Genomic DNA, 20,944 nt, shown 5'->3' with positions numbered 1-20,944 from the left:
TAATAACAAAAAAACACACCATATACTTAAAATGCTGGAGATGGTGAAGACACACACTAGTTTCAAATATTACACCTCCTCCCTCCAACTGAAACAGCCCATTCCAAGCTGCTTGAGTAACTGCATGTAACATGTCTCAGGATGAATAGCACCAGCAGGGGCTTCTTTAGTGATGGTTAATAACTCTCTCAAACAATAGAGGGCAGGCCAGCTAGTTTATTCAAAATGAATCTAAACCTTAGATCTCTGGCTTAACAATAACATGAGAAATCTTTATAGACACAATCTTGCATTAAATCAGAGATGGTTTAAATCAGTCTTGTAACTTCTAATATTCTGGGCTGGCAACTACAGCATGACAAATGTTTAGTGCAGTTACAAAATCACATTTTACTTTCCTTGGCTACCAAACCTTAAACAAATCTGAAAAATGCACTGTTTTACAAAGGCTTTTACCCACTGCTGCCAGTCTCAAGTAATTATAGTTTCTTCATCCCCCAGGAACATTTCTAAATTTTTCTTTGATCTGCTTGCTTTGAAGTGTACGGAAGAACTCAGAGAGTAAGTTTAAAGAATGAAGATTAACTGAGATGCCAAGTGAAGTTTTTATTGCAAGCACAGTGAGCAGAGAGATGTCTTCTCACACAAAGTGGCCACAAGGTCTGCCATTAACTAAATCTCTTTGACAAGCCTTCATTGGTTTAAAGCATATGAATTAGCTTCTTGCTATCAGGTGTACATCATTTCTGCCATGTGGGACATTTTCTTGGGAATATACAAGTAATACTCCATGTAGCCTGATAGGTCCTCTATGGTCACATCATCCACAAAGACTCGAGCTTGCTCAGAACAGGATCGGGGAGAGCCAGACAGAGTTCTGGCATGCAGCGACTGAGAGTAGTCCTCAAGTGTGGATCTTCGTTCTGGAGCCAAAGGAGGGACACTCTGCAGGCCTGAAAAGGAATACACTTCCATATCATGCCATCTCTTACACTGGCATTCCTTGCCTATGCATGTGCATGGCTTGCCCTGGTTTAGCTTGGAAACAGATTGAAAGTCAGAGAGATCACTGGCTTTGAGACTTGCTTGGGAGACTTGGGTAGCGTCAGAGGAGTCTTCCTTCTTACTCTCTGATGGGAGCCTTGGAACAGAAGTTCTCAAAGGCTCAACGACTGCCCCTGTGTGATTAGCATCGAGAGAAGTAGAGCTTTCTCCTGCACTGAACTCTTTCGGGGTTGAAATTCCCAGCCTACTGCTGCCATCAGGTGAGTCAGTCTGGCTTTTGTGCTTCAGTTGACTGTTGGAAGAAGATGCTATTGTACTGCAATGTATAAACTTTGGAGGATGAAGGACAGGAGACTTAGAACGTCGACGACGCTGAGTTCTCACTGCTCCTCGTGAAGACTTCCTTGTAGACCTAAGAGGAAAAATATACACAAGAAGATGCTGGGATACAGAGCTGTCCTAAACAGATTCTTTATGATAATAGGAAATTTACCTCCCGTCAGATTTACGAGTCTAAGCTCATAAATTTCCCGCAAGAGATGCACCTGCCTCCAATTCCATGCTGCCTAAGTCTTTGTGTCTCAAAAACTTCAAAATCATCTTATTAGCAAGCTATACAACCAGGTGAGATAATGGTATTTTTAAACTGAATCACTTGGGCCAAACATTTGGGATAGAACACCTTGGGAGCCTTTGACCAGTGAGTCTGAGGGAAGCACCTCAGACAGACAACTGAAACCAATCCCATAAAGTCTAAATATTGTGCCCTAAACCTGAATATAGCAGCGTCAGAACCACTGTGAGGCTAACGTTACAAATGACCATTATGCCATTACTATTAAATAGATTTTTGATTCGTTTCTATCATTGGTAACAGCCAATCAATCAAAACCAAAAAACTAACAATATTTACAATCCCTGAGGTTTTCAGATACTGGGAATTACTGGACACACTATGTAAGGTAACTATTTATAAAACATTTAAATAAAGAAGTGAGTGAAAAGAAAAGATACTCAAAACTGCTAAGTGAATTAGAGACAAGAACCAAACAGGACACTAAAAAGAAATGTTTTATTTGGAATTAAAATGAATGAGCTAAACAGAACACAGTAGTCCCATCTTATCCATGGTTTCACTTCTACAGTTTCAGTTACCTGCAGTCAACCATGGTCTGAAAATATTAAATAAAAAATTCCAGAAATAAACAATTCGTAAGTTTTACATTGCGCCCCACTGTGAGTGGCATGACGAAATCTTGCACCATCCTGCTCCATCCCACCTGGGATGTGAATCATCCCTTCGTCCAGGGTATCCACACTGTATATGCTACCTACCCATTAGTCATTTAGTAGCTATCTTGGTTAGTAGATCCACTATCATGGTACTGCAGTGCTTGTGTTCAAGTAACTCTTATTTTACTTAACAATGGCCCCAAGTGCAAGAGTAGTGATGCTAGCAGTTTGGGTATACCAAGGAAAGCCACGAAGTGCTTCTGCTGTGGTTAGAATGTGTCACCCACAAGTTCATGTGTTGTAAACTTGGTCCTGAACGCATCAGTGCTGAGACCTTTGGGGGTGATTGGGTCACAAGGGCTCTGCCTTCAAGAATGGATTAATCCATCCACAGATTAATGAATTAAAAGGTTAGTGAGGGAGAGGGACAGTTATCACAAGAACGGCTCTGTTATAAAAGCCGGTTTGGCTACTTCTCACGAGCCCCCTTGCCACGTGATATCCTTCCCCATGTTATGATGCAGCAATGATACACTCACCAGATGCTGGTGCCATGCTCTTACACTTCCCAGCTTCCAGAAATATAAGAAATAAGTCTCTTTAAAAATTACCCAGTCTCAGGTATTCAGTTACAGCAATAGAAAATGAACTAAAACAGCTTTCTTTAAGAGAAAAGGTGAAAGTTCTTGACTTAATAAGGAAAGGAAAAAAACAAAACACATACTGAGGTTGCTAAGATGTACGGTAAAAACGAATCTCCTGTCTGAAACATGGTGAGGAAGGAAAAACAAATTTGTGATAGACTTACTGTTGCACTTCAAATGCAAAAGTTACAGCCACAGTGCACGTAAGTCCTTAGTTAAGATAGAAAAGGCATTAAATGTGTGGGTGGAAGACATGAACAAAAACGTGTTCTAACTGATGGCAAATGGGTTTGATATTGTCTGCAGTTTCAGGTGTCCACTGGGGTTCCTGGAACATATCCCCTGTGGATAACAGGAGACTTGTACACACAGCTAAAGAAAGAATTACCTGACTGGAAAATAAATCTGAATTATTTGTAACAGGGTCCAGCAAATTACAGCCTGTGGGTCAAATCTGGCTCCCTGCCTGTTTTTGTACAGCTTGTGGACATTGCTCCAGTGGGCTAGCACTGTGAGCCACAGACCAGGCTAGAGGATCCTCCCCTGTCCCTATTCTCCCTGACCACCTTCCTGGCCAGTGGACACGTTGCACCACTGTCCAGCGCCCACACTGGCTAACATCTACATGTTGAGTCTCTACTGTTGGCAACTGCTGATCGTTGAGAGGCAGAATCTCAGTTCAAGACTCCAACCAGTGCTGGGATCTCTGGAGGAGAAAAGAGCATGCTGGGATCTGAGCCTCACTGGAACAGAGAGTAGAAATGACCCTGGCACTACCTGCTACCCACCCATTCCACAAGGTTCTCCTTTCAGGCTAGTCACTCTATCCTGCGACTGTCTCAGCAACTGAAGACAAAATGTGTCCACCAGCCAGGATGGCCAACCCCAGCCAAACAGGGTAGAGTAGGAGTTTTCTCTCTTATTTAAGCACTTATTAATATCCTTGGAATTTTGCTTCTTGGCCTCCAATGCCTAAAAAATTTACCATATGGTGCTTTACAAAAAAAAGTTGCTAACCCCTGACCTAAAAGGCAGTACAGAGACAAGGATTCGGAAAAATGTAAAAGTTAAGAGGGATGACAGAGTAAGTCTGGATTTCTGAAGAAATGAATACAGAGAACAGAGGACAAGTGATTTTTATAGACATAATGACTGAGAAATTTTCTGATTTGATAAGAGAATCTATGAACACAGGAAATACACCAGAGCAGGATAAAAAGAAATCCACATAGAAATACTCTGTAGCAAAACTATAGAATAGCAAAGACAACAGGAAGATCTTAAAAGCAGCCAGAGACTAGAAAGATTATTTCCAAATCAATAACAATTGGATTGAAGATATGCTTTTCAATATCAATGTAATGAAACCAGAAGACAATCAACTATACCTCATTTAAGTGCTAAGAGAAAATAACTGTCAATCTAGAAATATAATGTCAAGTATATCAACTCTATCTTTCAAAAACAAGGATGAAATAAAGACATTTTCAGATAAATGAAAGCAAAGTACAGTCGGTCTTTTGTATCCATGGATTCTACACCTGTGGATTCAACTAGCAGCAGACTGAAAACATCCGTTCCACCAAGTTCCAAAAAGCAAACATTGAATTTGCTGTGCTCTGAGCACTATGCTGAGTCTGTGTGAGTGAAGTGCTGTGTAAGCACTGTGGTAGGTATTGTAAGTACTCTAGAGATGTTTTAAAGTATACAGAAAAATGAGCACAGGTTGTAAGCAAATACTACACCATTCTGTCTAAGAGACATAAGCATCCTCAGATTTTGGTATTGAGAGGGGTGTGTGAGTGGGGAGGACCTGGAATCGATCTCCCACGGATATAGATGATTGTTATTTACCAATAGGACATGACGTTAACATCAGGGGCCCTTTCAAATGTATTTATATGGAATTATACAATGCAGAGGTCCTATTTACTAGCAATAACCCTTCACTGAAAAAACTACTTTAGGAAAAAAGTAAGTGATTGTATATAGGAGGTCTGAGGTGAAAGTATGGTGAGAAAAGAAGTTATAAACAAGTAGAAAAATCTAAATAAACACTGTCTGCTTAAATAATAATAATAAAACCTAGTTTGTGAGATTAAAAAGTAACACAACTAAAATACTGGGCAACTACATCATGGAAGTCAGGAGATCAGAGGAAAGGGGTTCTGAGGAGAAGAGCTAAAATACCATTAATTTGTGTCTTTGTTAAAAGCACGCATGGCAAAATCAAGGCTAACAACTACTGAAAGAATAGAAACAAAGTGTGCCATTTCCAAACCACCAGAGGAAAAGAACAAACAAAATCCTTGCAAACAATTGTTTTGAAACAATTGGAAAGGAAACCAGGAGAAGTAAGGTGGGGAGAAAAAAGGAAAGAAAAACAAAAAAGCAGGACAAATAAAGTAAAATGGCAGAATCACTTCTGAAGATATCAATAATCAAATAAACGTAAATACACTAAACCCAGCAGTTAAAAAAAAACTGATCACATTGAATAAAACAGAAAAAAAAAAACCTAGTCATACGATATTTATATGAAACACAGCTAAAATACAAGAACACAGAATGCTTGAAAGAATAGAAGGCTAGGTGTGGCTCACACCTATAATCCCAGCACTTTGGGGGGCCGAGGTGGGCAGATCACCTGAGGTCACGAGTTTGAGACTAGCCTGGCCAATGAGATGAAACTCTGTCTCTACTAAAAATACAAAAACTAACTGGGCATGGTGGCGGGCACCTGTAACCCCAGCTACCTGGGAGGCCAAGGCAGGAGAACTGCTCAAACCAGGGAGGCGAAGGGTGCAGTGAGCTGAGATTGTGACACTGCACTCCAGTCTGTGTGACAGAGCAAGAACAAGACTCTGTCTCAAAAAAAAAAAAAAAAAAAAAAAAGAAAAGAAAAAGACACACAAGGGAAACATTCACTAGAAGAAAACTTTAAGACAAAAGCCATTATGAGGGATTAAGAATGTCACTACATAATAAAAGTTTCAATTCACCAGGAGGAAGACATTCAAAACCTATGCTATATAAATCCAACAAAATAACCTCAAGATACATAAAGCAAAAACAAAGAATTTAAAGGGAAAATAGACAAATTCACTTCCATGGGGTAGATTTCAACATACATCTTTATTATTTGTAAGTCAACTAAAAAATTGGAAAAAAGTTTCAAATAACACATTTAAAAGCCTGATTTAATGGACATAGAATCCAAGAATAATGAGAGAAGTCCCAATATTCTCAAATACACATAGAATATTTGTAAATATTGAATACGGACCAGGCCAAAAAGAAAGTCTCAGCAAATTCAGCAAAAGAAGGAATAGGTCCTTCTCTAATCATTGGGTCTTAGGTTCCTATATCATAACCTACTCTTTTCTGGACACTCAGGAAGGAAAATCCAATAATATTTTATAATATTGGAATGAAAATTATTACAATAAGAAGCTCTTACCCGTGCCAACTGTCTTTAGATGCACATGTGGTTTTAGGTTTGGTATCATCTGTTGCTGTTCTGACTGGTGCTCTGACACCTGTGCCTTCTCCAACAGACAGAGATGCTATGGACCTGAAGACAAGAACAAAGTTTATGGCTACACAACACTATAAAATGAGGAGAACATATTGTTCTCACTAACTCAAATACAATTTTTATCATACATTTTTTTTTCCAGTTCGGGTTTCTCAAAAATTGCTCAGCTTTTAGTGTACATTTTCCTTCAAAACCAAATTTAGAGGATCCCTAAAAGCCCATGGCTGCAAAATCATAAGCCGAAGAATGATTGGTAAGTGTACCCAGCAGCAGGATATAAATAGACTTTCAGGCTGTTTCCCTGGGGCAGATCAGGCCTTATGGTCAGAGAATGCTAATGACACTGACCATTTATCTTACGCAGGCAAACCAGAGTCATGGAACTAAGTTTAGAAGCAAAAACTTTAGGAGACTCCATCTAACTTAACACTGAATACATTTTCAAATATTATGCAACTTTTAGAAAAATATTCTAACTTTTGCAACTAATAAACTTGAAATATTAATCAGAGTTAAATCCTTGTGGTTTAAAATTATACAGATAATATGGGTTCCCAGTAAAGAACATGAAAAAATCTAAAAGCAAGAAGAACAGAATCATCCATAACCTCACAACCCAGAGACTACCAACATCGAACATTGGTGGAAAACCTTACAGACTTTTTCAACACACATAAACATACACACACACACACACACACCCCTCCTACTATACATGCTATAGTGCTGACAAAATTCTTTAGAAAGAGACATTAATCTACTAAAATGAAAGGATGTTCAATGAAACATAATTGAAAGTAAAAAGTAACTGGGAATAATCTAAAGATGTAATAGGAAAAAAAATACTGTATTTCTAAATTATGGCACATCTATACAGTAAAATGTTGGGAATTTATTAGAAATTAAGTGTACAAAGAACTTTTAATGATATAGGGGAATGCCTGTAAGGAGAAAGCAGCATGGTTAAACACCTATACATATTATTATGATCTCAACTAGGTAAAATAAGTATAGGCTATCATGAACCAGTGATATAGGTGTTAACAGTAGTTATGGTAAACTGTGATTTTTACTTCTGTTTTTATCCTGTTTTGTTTTCGTAAATTTTTCTATTATAAGCATGTATTGTATTACAGTCAGATAAATAAGATATTGTTTTGTTATATATATCGATTTATATCTATATAGAGATTTGTCCTAATAAGACAAATACCATTAAGGAGTCAAAACCTGTTGAACGGGATCATGCTAAATTCCTGGCAAGGCTTGGTTAGTTTATGAGTCAATCCTCAGATGTCCCATTTGTAAACTGGCAACAATATAAAACAACTAGAATGTATGATACACTACTACACAAGTCTTATTCTGCTTAGTCATGCTAATGACTCATCCCTTCTCTTTGTTTTCTCAAATGTTCTCCTTCCCTTATAATTTTACTCAAGGCAGAATATATGCTACAAATATATAATTTTTTTCATTTCAGCTTTTATTTTAGATACAGGTGGTACATGCGTAGGATTGTTCATGGGCATACTGGACCCAAGTAGTGAGCACAGTACTCTATAGGTAGGTTTTCCACCCACATTCTGCTCCTGGCCTCCCCACTCCAGTAGTCAGCAGTATCTGCTGTTCCCATGTCCATGTGTGGTTCAATGCTTAGCTCCCACTTCTAAGTGAGAACATGCAGCATTTGGTTTTACATATACATAATTTTTGACCATATATTTTGAAAATTTTTTAAATAATGTTCCAAGTAATTTTTAGGGATACCAAAATGGCTTAATTTTACTTTTTTTTTTTTTTTTTTTTTTGAGACAGGGTCTCGCTCTGTTGCGCAGGCTGGAGTGCAGTGGCACGATCTCGGCTCACTCCAACCTCCACCTCCTGGGCTCAAGTGATCCTTCCACCTCAGCCTACAGAGCAGCTGGGACTACAGACATGTACCACCACGCCAATTTTTTGGTTTTTTTTGCAGAGACAGGGTTTCGCCACATTGCCGAGGCTGGTGTTAAACTCCTGAGCTCAAGTGATGTGCTCACCTCGGCCTCCCAAAGTGCCGGAATTACAGGCATGAGCCATCATGCCCAGCCTGGCTTTATTTTACATTTCAACTTCTTTTAAAACATCAGGAAAGAAGTCTGTGTATCAAGAGTTACTTATATAACTTTACACACTAGGAGATTTGTATGTATAATTGTGTGTACACATTTCTAGTATTTTCCTGATTTAAAAAAATTATTCCTATATAAGAAATCACAAAGGATACACTGCAACCACAATCTGGAACTATCTGCTTCTCTGCTTTGCTTCTGTTTCCCCAGACGATTTATCAAAGTACTGATATGAACTGGCAAGACGACCACATTAGAAAACCATCAAGACGAAAGATACGTTTTAGAAGTATCATGGAAGCAAATATGAGCACCTATAATATCTACTGTGCAAATCTATCAGCATAAACCTTTTAATTTGATAGGCCAAAAATAGTACTAGCAACAGGCAGGTGGCTATAACAACTAACATCTAGTTTTTACTTTGTGCTAGGTACTGCATGCATTTCTTCATATTGTCTTCAAGGTACCACATAAAGGATGGTTAAGAGCAGAGGTTCTGGAGACAGACTGTCTAGGTTCAGATCCTGGCTCTGCAACTTTTACCAATGTGACTTTTAGTAAGTAATTTAATTTGTGTGAGTCTCATCTGTAAACTGAAATGACAGTAGTATCCATGCACTAAGGTGGTAGTGAGGATTAAATAATGTGCAAAGTACTTAACCCGGTGTTTAGGGCACAGGAAGTAAATAATAAACACTAATGATGATTATTATTACTTGTGGGTGTTCTACTCTGAGCTTCCAGTGTTTAGTTTCCATTCATGAAAAGAAATTCTTATATCCATTAAAAATGTTGATTTCTTTTGGCCTGGGAGAAAGAATTGGGGTGAGAAGAGTCTTACACAGAACATTTTGCAAAGGGTGAAACATTAACATTCAGACAGCAGCTGGTACGCAGGTACACTAATTAGTTTGGCCAAAGGGTCCAAGGTTATTGATCTCAGTGACAGAACCCTACTGAATAGAGGTTTCCATAGTGATAGACTTAGCAATCACAGACCATGAAATCTACAATGTCTTCATAGATTTCTATTGAGCCAATCCACTTTTAGTGAAAAATATTGTGATTCTCTTGAGATGTATGATAAAATCCCTGATGGGACACCACTTGATAATCTTTTATTAAAAAGAGGTGGGGGGAAGCCCTCCTCAAAGTGAACGAAAACCAAAACACCCAACCTAGGAGGGCAAATGAACTGTTACTTTTCAAATTTAACCAAAGGGTTTTTTTTTTTAAACTAAAACAATACTGTGCAGAATCTGGAAGGATGTTGTGTTGCACTATTAGCATTTATATCTTCTTTCAATAATGAGAAATTTTAAAAGAGGAAGAGCTTTTTAGGGAGAAGAGACTATTTTGAATGAGTAAACAAATAATTCCAAATAATGTATTACATATTTAATTACCCTGATGCATCCACTCTTAATTTCTTGAAAGCAGTCTGTAGACTCTCCTCCTCTCCATCCTTGGCTTCGGATTTCATTGTGCAAGTTTTTACACTACTTATCGATGTTCCTGTTAACACTAAAAAAGAAAATAAAGTGAGCAAAGTAAAAACAGATGGGATCAAAAGTATACCTTTTTTTAAGATTTTACATTCCTGTTACCTTTACTGTTAGAAAAAAAAAAAGCAAATTTTTATTTCAAAAAGGAAGTTTCAGTGTAGATAACTGGAGACTATAGGTTTTCTTAAGGGAAAACAAATGAAATGATACCAAAAATGGATATGTACTATGACAGAATATAAACTGTTCACATACTTGATGCCAATATCCTATTACACAATTTTGGAAACTAGATGATCTGAAATCTATGTTTCAGTATACATACTTTTTAACATGGGAATCTCCCCAGTTGGTCTAGAAATCTATGAACAAAATGACATCAGAAATAAAAGGGAATAGCTCAAATTATAGCACTCTGATTCTTTAAAATGACACTGAGTATTTGTCTGGCCTAACCCTAGTTAAGTATAACTTTCATGACACATGATAGCATTTCTCTAGAGCAATCCTGATCCAGACAGCTATGTTCAGGAAGATACGTTTTACAGAACAAGGCGTTACCACTGTGAAAGCAGAATTATAAATACACTCTACCAGTAAGGCTGATACTTCCATTTGTGTTTTTATTCATAGCCTGGAATAATATAATTAATTGTTAAGAAAGAAAATAAATGAACTATATACTTGCAACCCCACAAAAAATTATTGTGCACATGAGTGGAAAAAGAAAAAAAAAAAAACTTTTCTTTAGCCTAAAGGTTGAAAGTAAGGAAAAAAAATAGAAATGACTATTGTGTAGACGCACCATTAAATGATCTCTTAACTAGTTTGATTAACCAAAGTCCTCCATATTTTCCACCTGATTTTTATATTTTAAACAGAGAAAGGGAGATGAAGAACCAACCAAAGCAACAAGAAACACAATGAAGAAGTCTGTTAAAAAAACCCTTGAATCTAGTCTCCAAATTATTTTTTCACTCAGGGTTATTAGTACCAAATCCTGAATAAAAATTAAGCAAACCAGCATCTATGAATATATCAGAGACAATCAGAAAGAAAGAAAGAAAAAAGTACCGAAAAAAACAGAAATAGAGGATATCTGAAGCAAAAGATTCACTTCACCTCTTTATTTCTAAGCTGTTACCCCCCCCCCCCGCCCCCACCCCACTTAGGCATTCTCAGAGGGAGCAGTGCCTCTCCACCAGGCCTTGGGTCCTCTCTGATTCATATCTGCTCGTTTCTCTCAGGGTGGCTCTGAAGTTATTGTGAGACCTCTAATATTCCAAAGGTCAAGGTGTCATCATGTTTCATATAATGTAACCATTACATTATTGTAGTACCAGCGCAAAATAAAAAGGCAAGGAATCAGGATTTTTCACTTTATTTATTTATTTATTTGCAGAAGTTAAGATATTTTAGGCAGAGCTCTCTGGGGAACACTGAAAACAGTCTCAAAAGAATTCAGCTACTTAAAAAAAAAAAAAAAAAAAAAAAAAAAAAAAAAAAATTCAGCCAGCCTGCACTTCAACTTCTTAGGACAAAAAAAAAAAAAAAAAAAAAAAATTAAATACATTCTCCACGTATATTTTGCTGGTATTTAAGTACATAAACATGAAGAAACATTATCCACACAATCCCATGCTTCACTAGTCTCTAATTCTCAATTTAGGGTAGGATCCCCCCAAATACACAATCAATTTCTATATACCTGGGGGGAGAGGTGAGCAATCACTTATTTCAGTATTTTCAAAGCTTCACATCATCTAAAAGAGTACTACTGTAGGTTGTAAACAAATTCTTCCTGCTGGTAGAACTAAATTGAAGTTTGACTTATAGTGTTCCTCAATTACCTTATGATCCGTTAGTCAATGTTCAGCCCTTACCGAGTTAATAAATCATCTGAGCCAGTCTCCCCAACCCGCAGACCCCACACAAGTCCTCTTTCGCCCTCTCTGGAAATTAGTCAGCATTTATGTACATGTCACATTTAAGTATACACTACTGAACCCTACAGGCAGAAATTCATTTCGTTCACAAATATTTACAGAATACCTACCACGTGCATGGCACTAGAATGAATGCTAGGGATAGAAGCCTAAACTCCATTTCTGTAAGGACTAGAAGAATCTCATTCCTGCCCTCCAAGAGCTTACAATATAACACTGTGCTAAGAGGCTCTGAACCCACATATGTAACTTTTAATTATACTATGCTGACTTAATAGCATGGCAGGTGATCACCCTAGATGTTAATACAAACTTTACATTCCTGTTGACACACTAAAAGATCTATCATCTAAAAACCAAAACAGGCCAGAATTAAAATCTGACTACAGATTACAACTTCAGGAATGAAGTTCTGTCTAAATGATTTTCAGACTTCCAGCATTTTTAACTACTCACCTTTTTTCTCAGTTATTTTAGCCAAAAGCAAAGGTGAGCGTTAGGCATGACCTTAAGGGCCAGAGAAGAGCATCTCTGTAATTATAAAAGGCTCATTAAGCTCCTCTGCACCCCCAGATCCCCATTCACTCAAAGAAAGGGCTGTACAACTAACTCCGGACAACAGATACAATTGGCTTGCCCTTCTTCATTAATACCAAATTTGTGGGAGGCGGTCTTGGCGTTTTAACTGCAGTGAACTCTTGAACATCCAAAGAGATGAAACTTTAAAAAGCCTATTCGAAGTTACTTCATGTTAAGTCAAATCAAACCGGGCAATTTAACTTTGCCTCGGATTTTCCACAACCTTACAAAAATTACAGTTATTCTAAGTTCCTCCATCAAAAGGACGAATTCCTGGTTTTCTCTTTCAACGAAATGGATGCGTCACAATCTTACTTCTATCTTGCCGTTTTAACCAAGACCTCATTGAACCTCAAGTCTAGGTCTACATTTCCACGCCCGAGAAGACCTAAGAACGATCAAGAAGGGATGGCGCGGGTAAGCGTTGTTATCACAACGTTAAAGATTTCGAAACTCCCAGACCACCAGGAAGCGTAGAGTATGGGGTAGAAAACCCTGTCCAGCAACCCGAAGAGGCAAACTAGACCGGGAGGAAACAATCGGCCCCCAGGACAAAAAGCACATTCACACCTCTCCGTGCAACCCACTCATCCCTTTACACTCGCAGTGCTGCAGCCAAACCACGAAGTTCTTTCTTTTCACCCAGAGTCTGTGCCTGTCGCAGTTAAACACAAATGGAGAAAATTCCTGGTCAGAACCCAGAGGGGTAGGAAGTGGCTTGAGGTGTGAGGACAACGCCGAGGAGGGAGCTGTCCAGGGGCTCTGCCCGCCCGGGGTCTCCAGCTGGAAAGCTGCGCTCCTCGGGAGATTCCCGGGGTCAGAACGAGAGGCTGGAGTTGGAGCGAGGCACCAGGGATGCGGAAGAAGAAAGGAGTGGGGCCGAAGAGGTAGCCAACGAGAATGGGGCTCCGAGGCGAGAGGGAAAGGGCGGGAAGGGGCAAAGGGCGGCCAAGGAGGACGAAAAGGGGAAGCTGTCGCTGGGCGGGAGACGGCGGAGGAGCGGGACGGGGCGGGGTCCGCGGGAGAACAGGAAGGCGGGAAGGGGAGAGAGCGCGGAGTCGGAGCTCCAGCAGGCACAGGCCGCGGCGGATAAGGGGGCGCGGAGAGGCCCAGGCCCGGCCCAGGCAGGAGGCGTCGGGAGACGACGCGACCCAAGGCGGGCGGGCCCGGGAAAAACCGCCCGCGGCCAGACCGGCTGTGCAGGCCGAGACGCTATGCTGCGGCCCCTCCCCGTCACGTCAGGGCACTTACCGCCTCGCAGCTGGGGCGCTCCGGTGATGCGGTGCAGTCAGTTCAGAGCGTCTCTCCCGAATCTCGGCGCCCGACTGACCCGGATCCAAACCAGCCAAGGGGGCGGCCCGCGCCTCGGGAGTCGCATTGCGCCTGCGCACTCCGGCATGCACCCCGCCCCCTACCCATGCTCCTCCCACCCCGGTGACTCGGCAGCGCGGCAGGGGACGGCTGCGCAGGCGCAGGGCGGGGGCCGCGCCTCTCGAACGCCCCGCACCCGCCCCCCTCGGAAGCACGTGCGCCTTACGTAATTTCCTGTTATTCTTCGGTCTGCCTCCTCCCAGTGGCGTGGATTTCCTCCCGAGCAGCTTTTGGGGCGTGCCTGCTTCCTCCTGTCTGTCAGGTGAGTGAATAGGTGTCATTCTTCGCAGTCGTTCTCTGCCTCCACCGCCCCGGCATCTCCTTGTGCTTGGTCCTCTACCTGGAGTCACCTATGCAGCGGAATTCCGCGGGGCGGGGGCGAGGACGTGCGGGGGTCTTTATGGCAGCCAATCCCCGGCTGAGCGCTTGGCCAGAGTTTCTGTGATGCTAGAATCTGGACTGCCTGCGACCTCTCCAGGACTCGGACACCAACCCTCGCCTCCTGGTGATCTTTCAGGACCTGCAGAGAAGCGAAGAGGTATTGGACGTGGCCAGGGTCAATAGTGTGAAGCCAGAATTAGAATTGAATTGAAATGCCTCGGTTTTGATATCGCTGTGTTTGTCTTGAGGCAACTGCTTTTCGTCCTCTGGGCCTCTCAGTTTTCCATCTAGTAAGTAAAGAAGTTGAACCTTATCGGTGAATCTCGTGTTTTCAGGCGTAGACTCCTTTGAGAATCTGGTAAGAACTGTAGACCCTCTTGCCAAAGAAATGCACCTACACACCAAATTTGGCAAAAAGATTTAGGCAGTTCACCAAAGGAGATGAATTTTAGGGTTCTTTACATTTTTCTGATTCTGAATGTTGCTCAGATGGCAGGCGGGAAAAGGTGATCTGTGCAACAGCTGCCACCTGCTTCATCACCAGGACTGGTTCTGCTAATCTAGCTGTGCCTCTCCTCGCCTGGCAGTCTCCAGCTCCACGTCTTCACTTCTCAAAGCTTCATGAGAACAGATGATTTTGCTCAATAGAGTTGGCTGGTGTTGATTGTGGCCCACCCCTAGAGTGAGGGTTTTTCCCTGAACCAAAACTGGCCCCATCCACCCTCATTCCCCAATACCGTAGTTGTAGTCAACTGACTAGATAGGCTGCCGAAGATGGTTTAACTGTGTCCAGCTTAACTACAGCCAGTCTTTGGAATGCCTGGCCTATATTTGTAAATGAAATCTAACAATTTATTGTATAACGTTGTTAAACATAAAGCATGAAGTTAGCCTTGGGTAAAACATTTTAAATTCTCGTTGTTCATACCAGAGGTTCAGTAACTGACGGGATGAAAGAAAACTGTTCATTGTAACCTAATGATGCTAATTAGATAGCGTTAGAGTATATTAGAGATTAGATAACTTGTTCTAGCTGGCTTTGTCCTTTGTCTCACAGTGCTGGTAAGTCAGGATTTAAACTGCCCTTCTCAACATCTCTTGGAAAAGAAAAAGCGGGAAATATGATGCATTTTTGTTTCTCAGACCTTGCCAAGTGAAATGTATCAAGACCAAATACATCTTTTTAAGCTGCCACTTCAAAATATAACTTCAGATAAAATCTCGTATATCCTTGAGAAGGCCGGGCACGGTGGCTCACACCTGTAATCCCAGCACTTTGGGAGGCCGAGGCGGATGGATCACTTGAGGTCAGGAGTTTGAGACCAGCCTGGCCAACATGGCGAAACCCCGTCTCTACTGAAAATACAAAAAGTTAGCCGGGCGTGGTGGCACATGCACCTGCAATCCCAGCTACTCAGGAGGCTGAAGCAGGAGAATCTCTTGAAGCCGGGAGGCAGAGGTTGCAGTGAGCCGGAGATTGCGCCACTGCACTCCAGCCTGGGCCAACAAAGCAAAACTGTCAAAAAAAAAAAAAAAAAAAAAAAAAAATCTCATATATCCTTGAGGGGAAAGAATTGTCTGAATCCTGATTGAGTTCCCAGAGCTTAGCACAGTTCCTGGGGGTTAGTAGGTACTAAATACAGTTTTGATGAATTCTCATTTTACCTGCTTTCCATCCCTAATTATATTAAATACTAAAAACTAAAAAGTTACAATATTTCATTTTGTGTAAGCACATCTCCATCATAAAGCGTTAGATGCTTTCCAAGAATGTGACTCATTACTCAGGGAGTACTTGGACGATGAGAACCTCTTGTGAATACCGAAGCCTGTTAACTCACACACCTGACGTGGCCGGAGGTTCTAAGTCATTATAGATAGGACTGGCTCACGGTGTGGTACATCATGACTTGGAATGAGATAGAAAAGCAACAAAATGGGGTGGATCTGAGTGAACAAAAAGCCAGATCAGTGTCCTATACCAGCAATTCCGGGTCTTTTTAACCATGGGAAAAAAGCCTGAATTTGTGTGTGGACTTTATATTCAAGAAATCAACTTTGTATTAATGCACATGGTAATGCCATTTAATTAAAAAGCTGTGGTAGATGTAAAATTCCTCTAACAGTGCTTCCTTCTTGTTACAAGTGTCTTGTACATACTTTAGTAGGAGAGACTTAATTCCATGAATTTGTACTGCAAGAACAATTTATATAGGAAGATAATAGTTTCGCTTAAAAAATAACTTTGGAGAAGCCAAGTTCAAAGTAATAAAGAAAATTATTTCCCTAACAATGTGACTGCCATCCTACCAGTTGGTAATCTGGAAAATATTCTGTTCTTATGTTTTAAGACTCAAATTAATTTATTTCTTACCTGGATATACTTTTCTTAATGACTTGGGGTAGGCCAGGTGTGGTGGCTCACGCCTGTAATCTCAGCACTTTGGGAGGCTGAGGCGGGTGGATCACTTGAAGTCAAGAGTTCGAGACCAGCCAGGCTAACATGGTGAAACCCCATCTCTCCTAAAAAAATAAATAAATAAAAATACAAAAATTAGCCGGGAGTGGTAGCGCATGCCTGTAACCCTGGCTACTCTGGAGGCTGAGGCATGAGAAGCACTTGAACCCAGGAGGTAGAGGTTGCAGTGAGCCGAGATCATGCCATGGCCCTCCAGCCTGGGCTACAGAGCAAGACCCTGTCTCAAAAAATAAATAAATTAATTAATTAATTAAAATGAAAATGAAAATGACTTTGGGATAGAAGGTAGTGATAATGATTGTTTGTCTTGATTACAAGTTGTTAGCTCATGTAATCTTCATAACCAATTTGTGAAATGTACTTTTATGATGTCTGTTTTATAGCTGAGGAAACTAGGCTCAGAATAGTTAGATAACTTGTCCAAGGTTACATAGCTTGTAAGTGGCAGAACGGGGATTCCAATCTAGGCAGTCTGGCTATCCACCCTGCTGATAGCTGAGTTACGCTGCTTTTCTTAGCCTCCCCACCTTTACCTCCTGTAGTTGGTACCCAGTTAGACCAGGGATACCTGCTTTCACCTGGAAAATACCACTGGGCTTGAGGAAATTGGCTGCCCAGGGCCTAGGACTGTTCCAGCCACACTTTCTTTGCATGTGTTTGAACCCAGCAGGCATATTTCCCTCTCAGATCTCAGATCTTTTGTATGTGATGTTTCCCCTCCTGGAGCATTGTTTACCCACAGTTCATCTCGTCATTCAAAGTCTCTGCTCATATCAGCTCCGGGGTGGGGGGGTCTTCTTTGGCTTCCCCAGCACCCCCTTCCCTCTGTATCCCTTTACCCTGCTTTATCATAGCACTTATCACTACCTGACAATGTATAGTTATTCTTTGGTCCCGTCACTAGAATAGAAGCTACCTGAGGACAGGGACTTTGTGTCTTTTTTTTTTTAGTCACTATTTCTGTTGAATCAAAGATGCACATTTTCCCACAATTTATTAATAGCAGTTAGAACATCTGGATGTGTCTTATAATCACCAGTGTGTTCTGGTTTAGTTGGTAGTATTTTTTTTTTCTTTCTTGTACCTACAGTAAGTGGTGAGTCTTTAAAATCATGGTGTCTTGGAATTGATGAAAATACCGTGTATCCCCAGGGCCTGAACTCTATGTGGCACATAGTTGGCGCTCAGTAATTACTTGTTAAAGGAAGGCATTGAGTGTTGTGTGCCAGAAACTATTGAAACTTTTTTTTTTTTTTTTTTTTTTTGAGATCTCGCTCTGTCACCCAGACTGGAGTGAAATGGCACGATCTTGGCTCACTGTAACCTCCACCACCCAGGTTCAACTGATTCTCGTGCCTCAGCCTCCTAAGTAGCTGGGATTACAGGTGAGCACCACCATGCTCTGCTAATTTTTTTATTTTTAGTAGCAGTTTATATCATCCTAGTAGACTCTTAGAAAGTAGATGGGGAGGGTGGGGAATGTAAGAGAGACCAGTTAGAAGACACTCGAAATAATCTGAGGGAAGACCAGAATGGGAACCATGGCTGAAGGATGGTGAGACCAGCAGGGCTCGGCGGCCTGCTGAGCAGAGATGTCTGGCCTGAGCCAAGCCAGTAGGTGGCCCCCTTCACTAAAGAAGGGAATCCAAGAAGACTAGGTTTGGGGAGTGGGAGGGTTTGGTTTTGAACATACAAGTTTCAAGTGCAGATGAAAGCAGGAATCAGCTCCCAAAGGCTGCAGCAAGGGATTTATCCTAAGGTTTCTCCTTCTAAGAACTGTAGGAGCTATGGAAAGAAATGTCCGGATTTATTTTATCTGGTTTCAGCATGAGCCGGCATGATGATCCAGGCCCGCGATGATGGTGATCGAAGGGGCAGGTGGCCCTAAGTATGGAGAACAAGTGAGCCGATTGAAAAGTTGTGTAGATCAGGCCTCAAGGAGAGATTGACTACGAACAGGATGGGCAGTCAGAGAAAGCTGACAATGATACTTTGCTTTCCAGCTTGAGCAACTGAATGGATATTGGTGCCCGTCTCAATTAAACTCTGTTGAACCCGGCTGACAGTGAGCAGAGGAAGGACATTTAAGTGGAGAATCATAGTAACGCTAATACTTTCTTTTATTCTTTCTTTCTTTACCTTTTTTTTTTTTTTTTTTTTTTTTTTTTTTTTTTGAGACAGAGTCTTGCTCTGTTGCCCAGGCTGGAGTGCAGTGGTGCAGTCTTGCTCACTACAACCTCCACTTCCCTAATTCAAATGATTCTCCTGCCTCAGTCACCCACGTGTGCCACCATGCCTGGCGAATTTTTTTTTTTTTTTTTTTTTGGTGGAGAAAGGGTTTTGCCATGTTGGCCAGGCTGGTCTTGGACTCCTGGCCTCAAGTGATCTGCCCGCCTCAGCCTCCCACAGTGGTGGGACTGCAGGCTTGAGCTACTGCGCCCAGCATATGAGAACTGATACTTTCATAGCTCTTCCTATGTATCAGAAGACTTATTTTAGTTATCACCACAATCCTATGAGATTACTATTATCACCATCATCTTCCAGATGAGGAAACCGAAGCAAAGAGTAGTAACTCGCCGAGGTCACACAGCTAACAAGTGGTGGAGCTAAAATTTGAACCCAGGCAACCTGGTAGAGTCTGTGTTGTCACTGCCTCTCTGTGCTGATATTTCTCTAAATTAGCTCAGTTTGGACACAGTGAGCCTGAGAGATCCGTGGGGCAGCCACGTGGAGGTGTCCAGCAGGCAGGAAGATATATGGTTCTGAAGCTCACATGGGAAATGGGGACTGGAAATAAAGACTGTGGAGTTTGCATACAGGTGGCCATTGAAGCCACAGGAAAGGACAGGACCCTTAAGGAGAGGGTGGGAAATAATCGGAGGAAAGAAACAAGGGAGCCCTAGAAGGCAAACAAGCATTCCACTTGTGGGAAGGACATAGTCCCTTCTGCAAATGAATATGCTGCACCTGGCTTACAGATCTTCAGTCAACAGACAGTCCATCCCCCTGAATTTGTTTGGCTCTGGGTACCCTGACAAAAATGGGGTTCCTGGACCCACAACCCTAAGGACCTGCCTCAGTGGTGGTGATCCTCCCCACTTTCTTCTACCATGAGAGTCCACTGTGGGCCTGTTGGCTTCTCTGGGCATCTGTTTTTTGCCCCTCCCTACAACGGAAGAGCCTCCAGCTCCTCTGTCTACCGCCCGTCGACTTTGTCAGCTCAGGTCCCCTCCCTGTTTCTAGGACCACAGTAACATTTCACCTGGAGCTTCTTCAGGTCCCTCCTGAACTTATTTTCAGCCCTTTATCCAAACATTTCTTGTATCTCCTGCTAGATTCTAAATTTCTGGAGGGCAAGAAGAACCTATTACGTTGACTTTCCCTCCCTCAACCCCTGCTCCCCTGTGTGGGTTAAATGGCCTGACGCCATTGTCCCACGGGACTTCGCATGCAGTCCACCTGAATAGGAGCTGCATTTTGTATCTCTGTACCTAGCACAGGAGCCAGGGAGTCCATCAGTCAGTCAGTCATCTTAGCAAATAATTCCAGTTGTCTACTAGATTTCTAGAAACATGACTGGGGACTGTCGATGCCTTTGACAGTTGATTTGAGCAGCAGGACCTTTCACAACAGCCTCCTGTTGTTGTGGGTGGGGAATAGGCAAGGTTTGGGAAGCGGGCATTCGCTGCTCTCTCTTGTCATTCTCTTCATAGCCCCCAAGCTACTGTGGTCTATTGTTTTGATAGTTGCTTTCCCGAAATGTTAACAGGATGGAGAGTGAAGGAGGAGTCTGTGATACCTCAGCCATGCGCCAGTGTGCCGATTCCCATTCTGCATGGATTTGATTTCCAAGACTCCAGTCAATCCTCAGAGCTCCAGGTAACTGCTGATCACCAGCAGAGGGAGCCCTAGGACCACAGGGCCTCTTCCCTTACCGGTGGTAAAGCCGTTCACTGTGGCTTCAAAACTGTGGAAGACCCTGGATTTGTGGATCGCTTGCCTTTAGAATAGAATCAAGAAATAACACTGCAGAAGAATCTCCACATGGTAAGGATTGGGAGTGTTGAGAGGGGCTTCTGGGGTGCAGGTAATGTTCCTTCATCTGAGGTTGGTTATAGGAGTGTGTGCTGTAATGTAGTGTATGTA

At 41.7% G+C, this 20,944-nt stretch overlaps 2 protein-coding genes across 10 annotated transcripts in view; one reads left to right on the top strand and one right to left on the bottom strand.

Moving 5' to 3' along the window:
• Positions 1-201: 201 nt before the first annotated feature.
• Positions 202-14,124, bottom strand: LOC105496398 (oxidative stress responsive serine rich 1). Of its 3 annotated transcripts, none has more exons than XM_071079260.1 (4): positions 14,102-14,124; positions 9,941-10,058; positions 6,343-6,456; positions 202-1,417 (listed from the first exon to the last, which is right to left on the bottom strand). In XM_071079260.1, the coding sequence occupies exons 2-4, from the start codon at positions 10,015-10,017 to the stop codon at positions 730-732; spliced, it is 879 nt and encodes a 292-aa protein (XP_070935361.1). In that variant the 5' UTR covers positions 10,018-10,058; positions 14,102-14,124; the 3' UTR covers positions 202-729. The 3 variants fall into 3 exon arrangements, with proteins under 3 accessions (XP_070935361.1, XP_011765086.1, XP_011765087.1); XM_011766784.3 differs by lacking the exon at positions 14,102-14,124 and adding an exon at positions 13,816-13,967; XM_011766785.3 differs by lacking the exon at positions 14,102-14,124 and adding an exon at positions 12,442-13,543.
• The window catches only part of LOC105496395 (ganglioside induced differentiation associated protein 1 like 1), a 63,758-nt gene continuing 56,189 nt past the window's right edge, over positions 13,376-20,944 (top strand). Inside the window, exons 1-5 of one of the 7 annotated variants that reach the window (XM_071079256.1) lie at positions 13,376-13,451; positions 14,139-14,197; positions 14,453-14,606; positions 18,064-18,180; positions 20,568-20,845. In XM_071079256.1, the coding sequence (XP_070935357.1) occupies positions 20,843-20,845 (3 nt within the window). In that variant the 5' untranslated portion in view covers positions 13,376-13,451; positions 14,139-14,197; positions 14,453-14,606; positions 18,064-18,180; positions 20,568-20,842. The other 6 variants (XM_071079254.1, XM_071079257.1, XM_071079255.1 and 3 more) reach the window with 6 other exon arrangements.

The sequence above is a fragment of the Macaca nemestrina genome, chromosome 15 (assembly GCF_043159975.1).
Source record: "Macaca nemestrina isolate mMacNem1 chromosome 15, mMacNem.hap1, whole genome shotgun sequence".
Lineage (NCBI taxonomy): Eukaryota > Metazoa > Chordata > Mammalia > Primates > Cercopithecidae > Macaca > Macaca nemestrina.
Note: the sequence above shows the minus strand (reverse complement) of the source record. Positions and strands in the feature narration are given on the sequence as shown.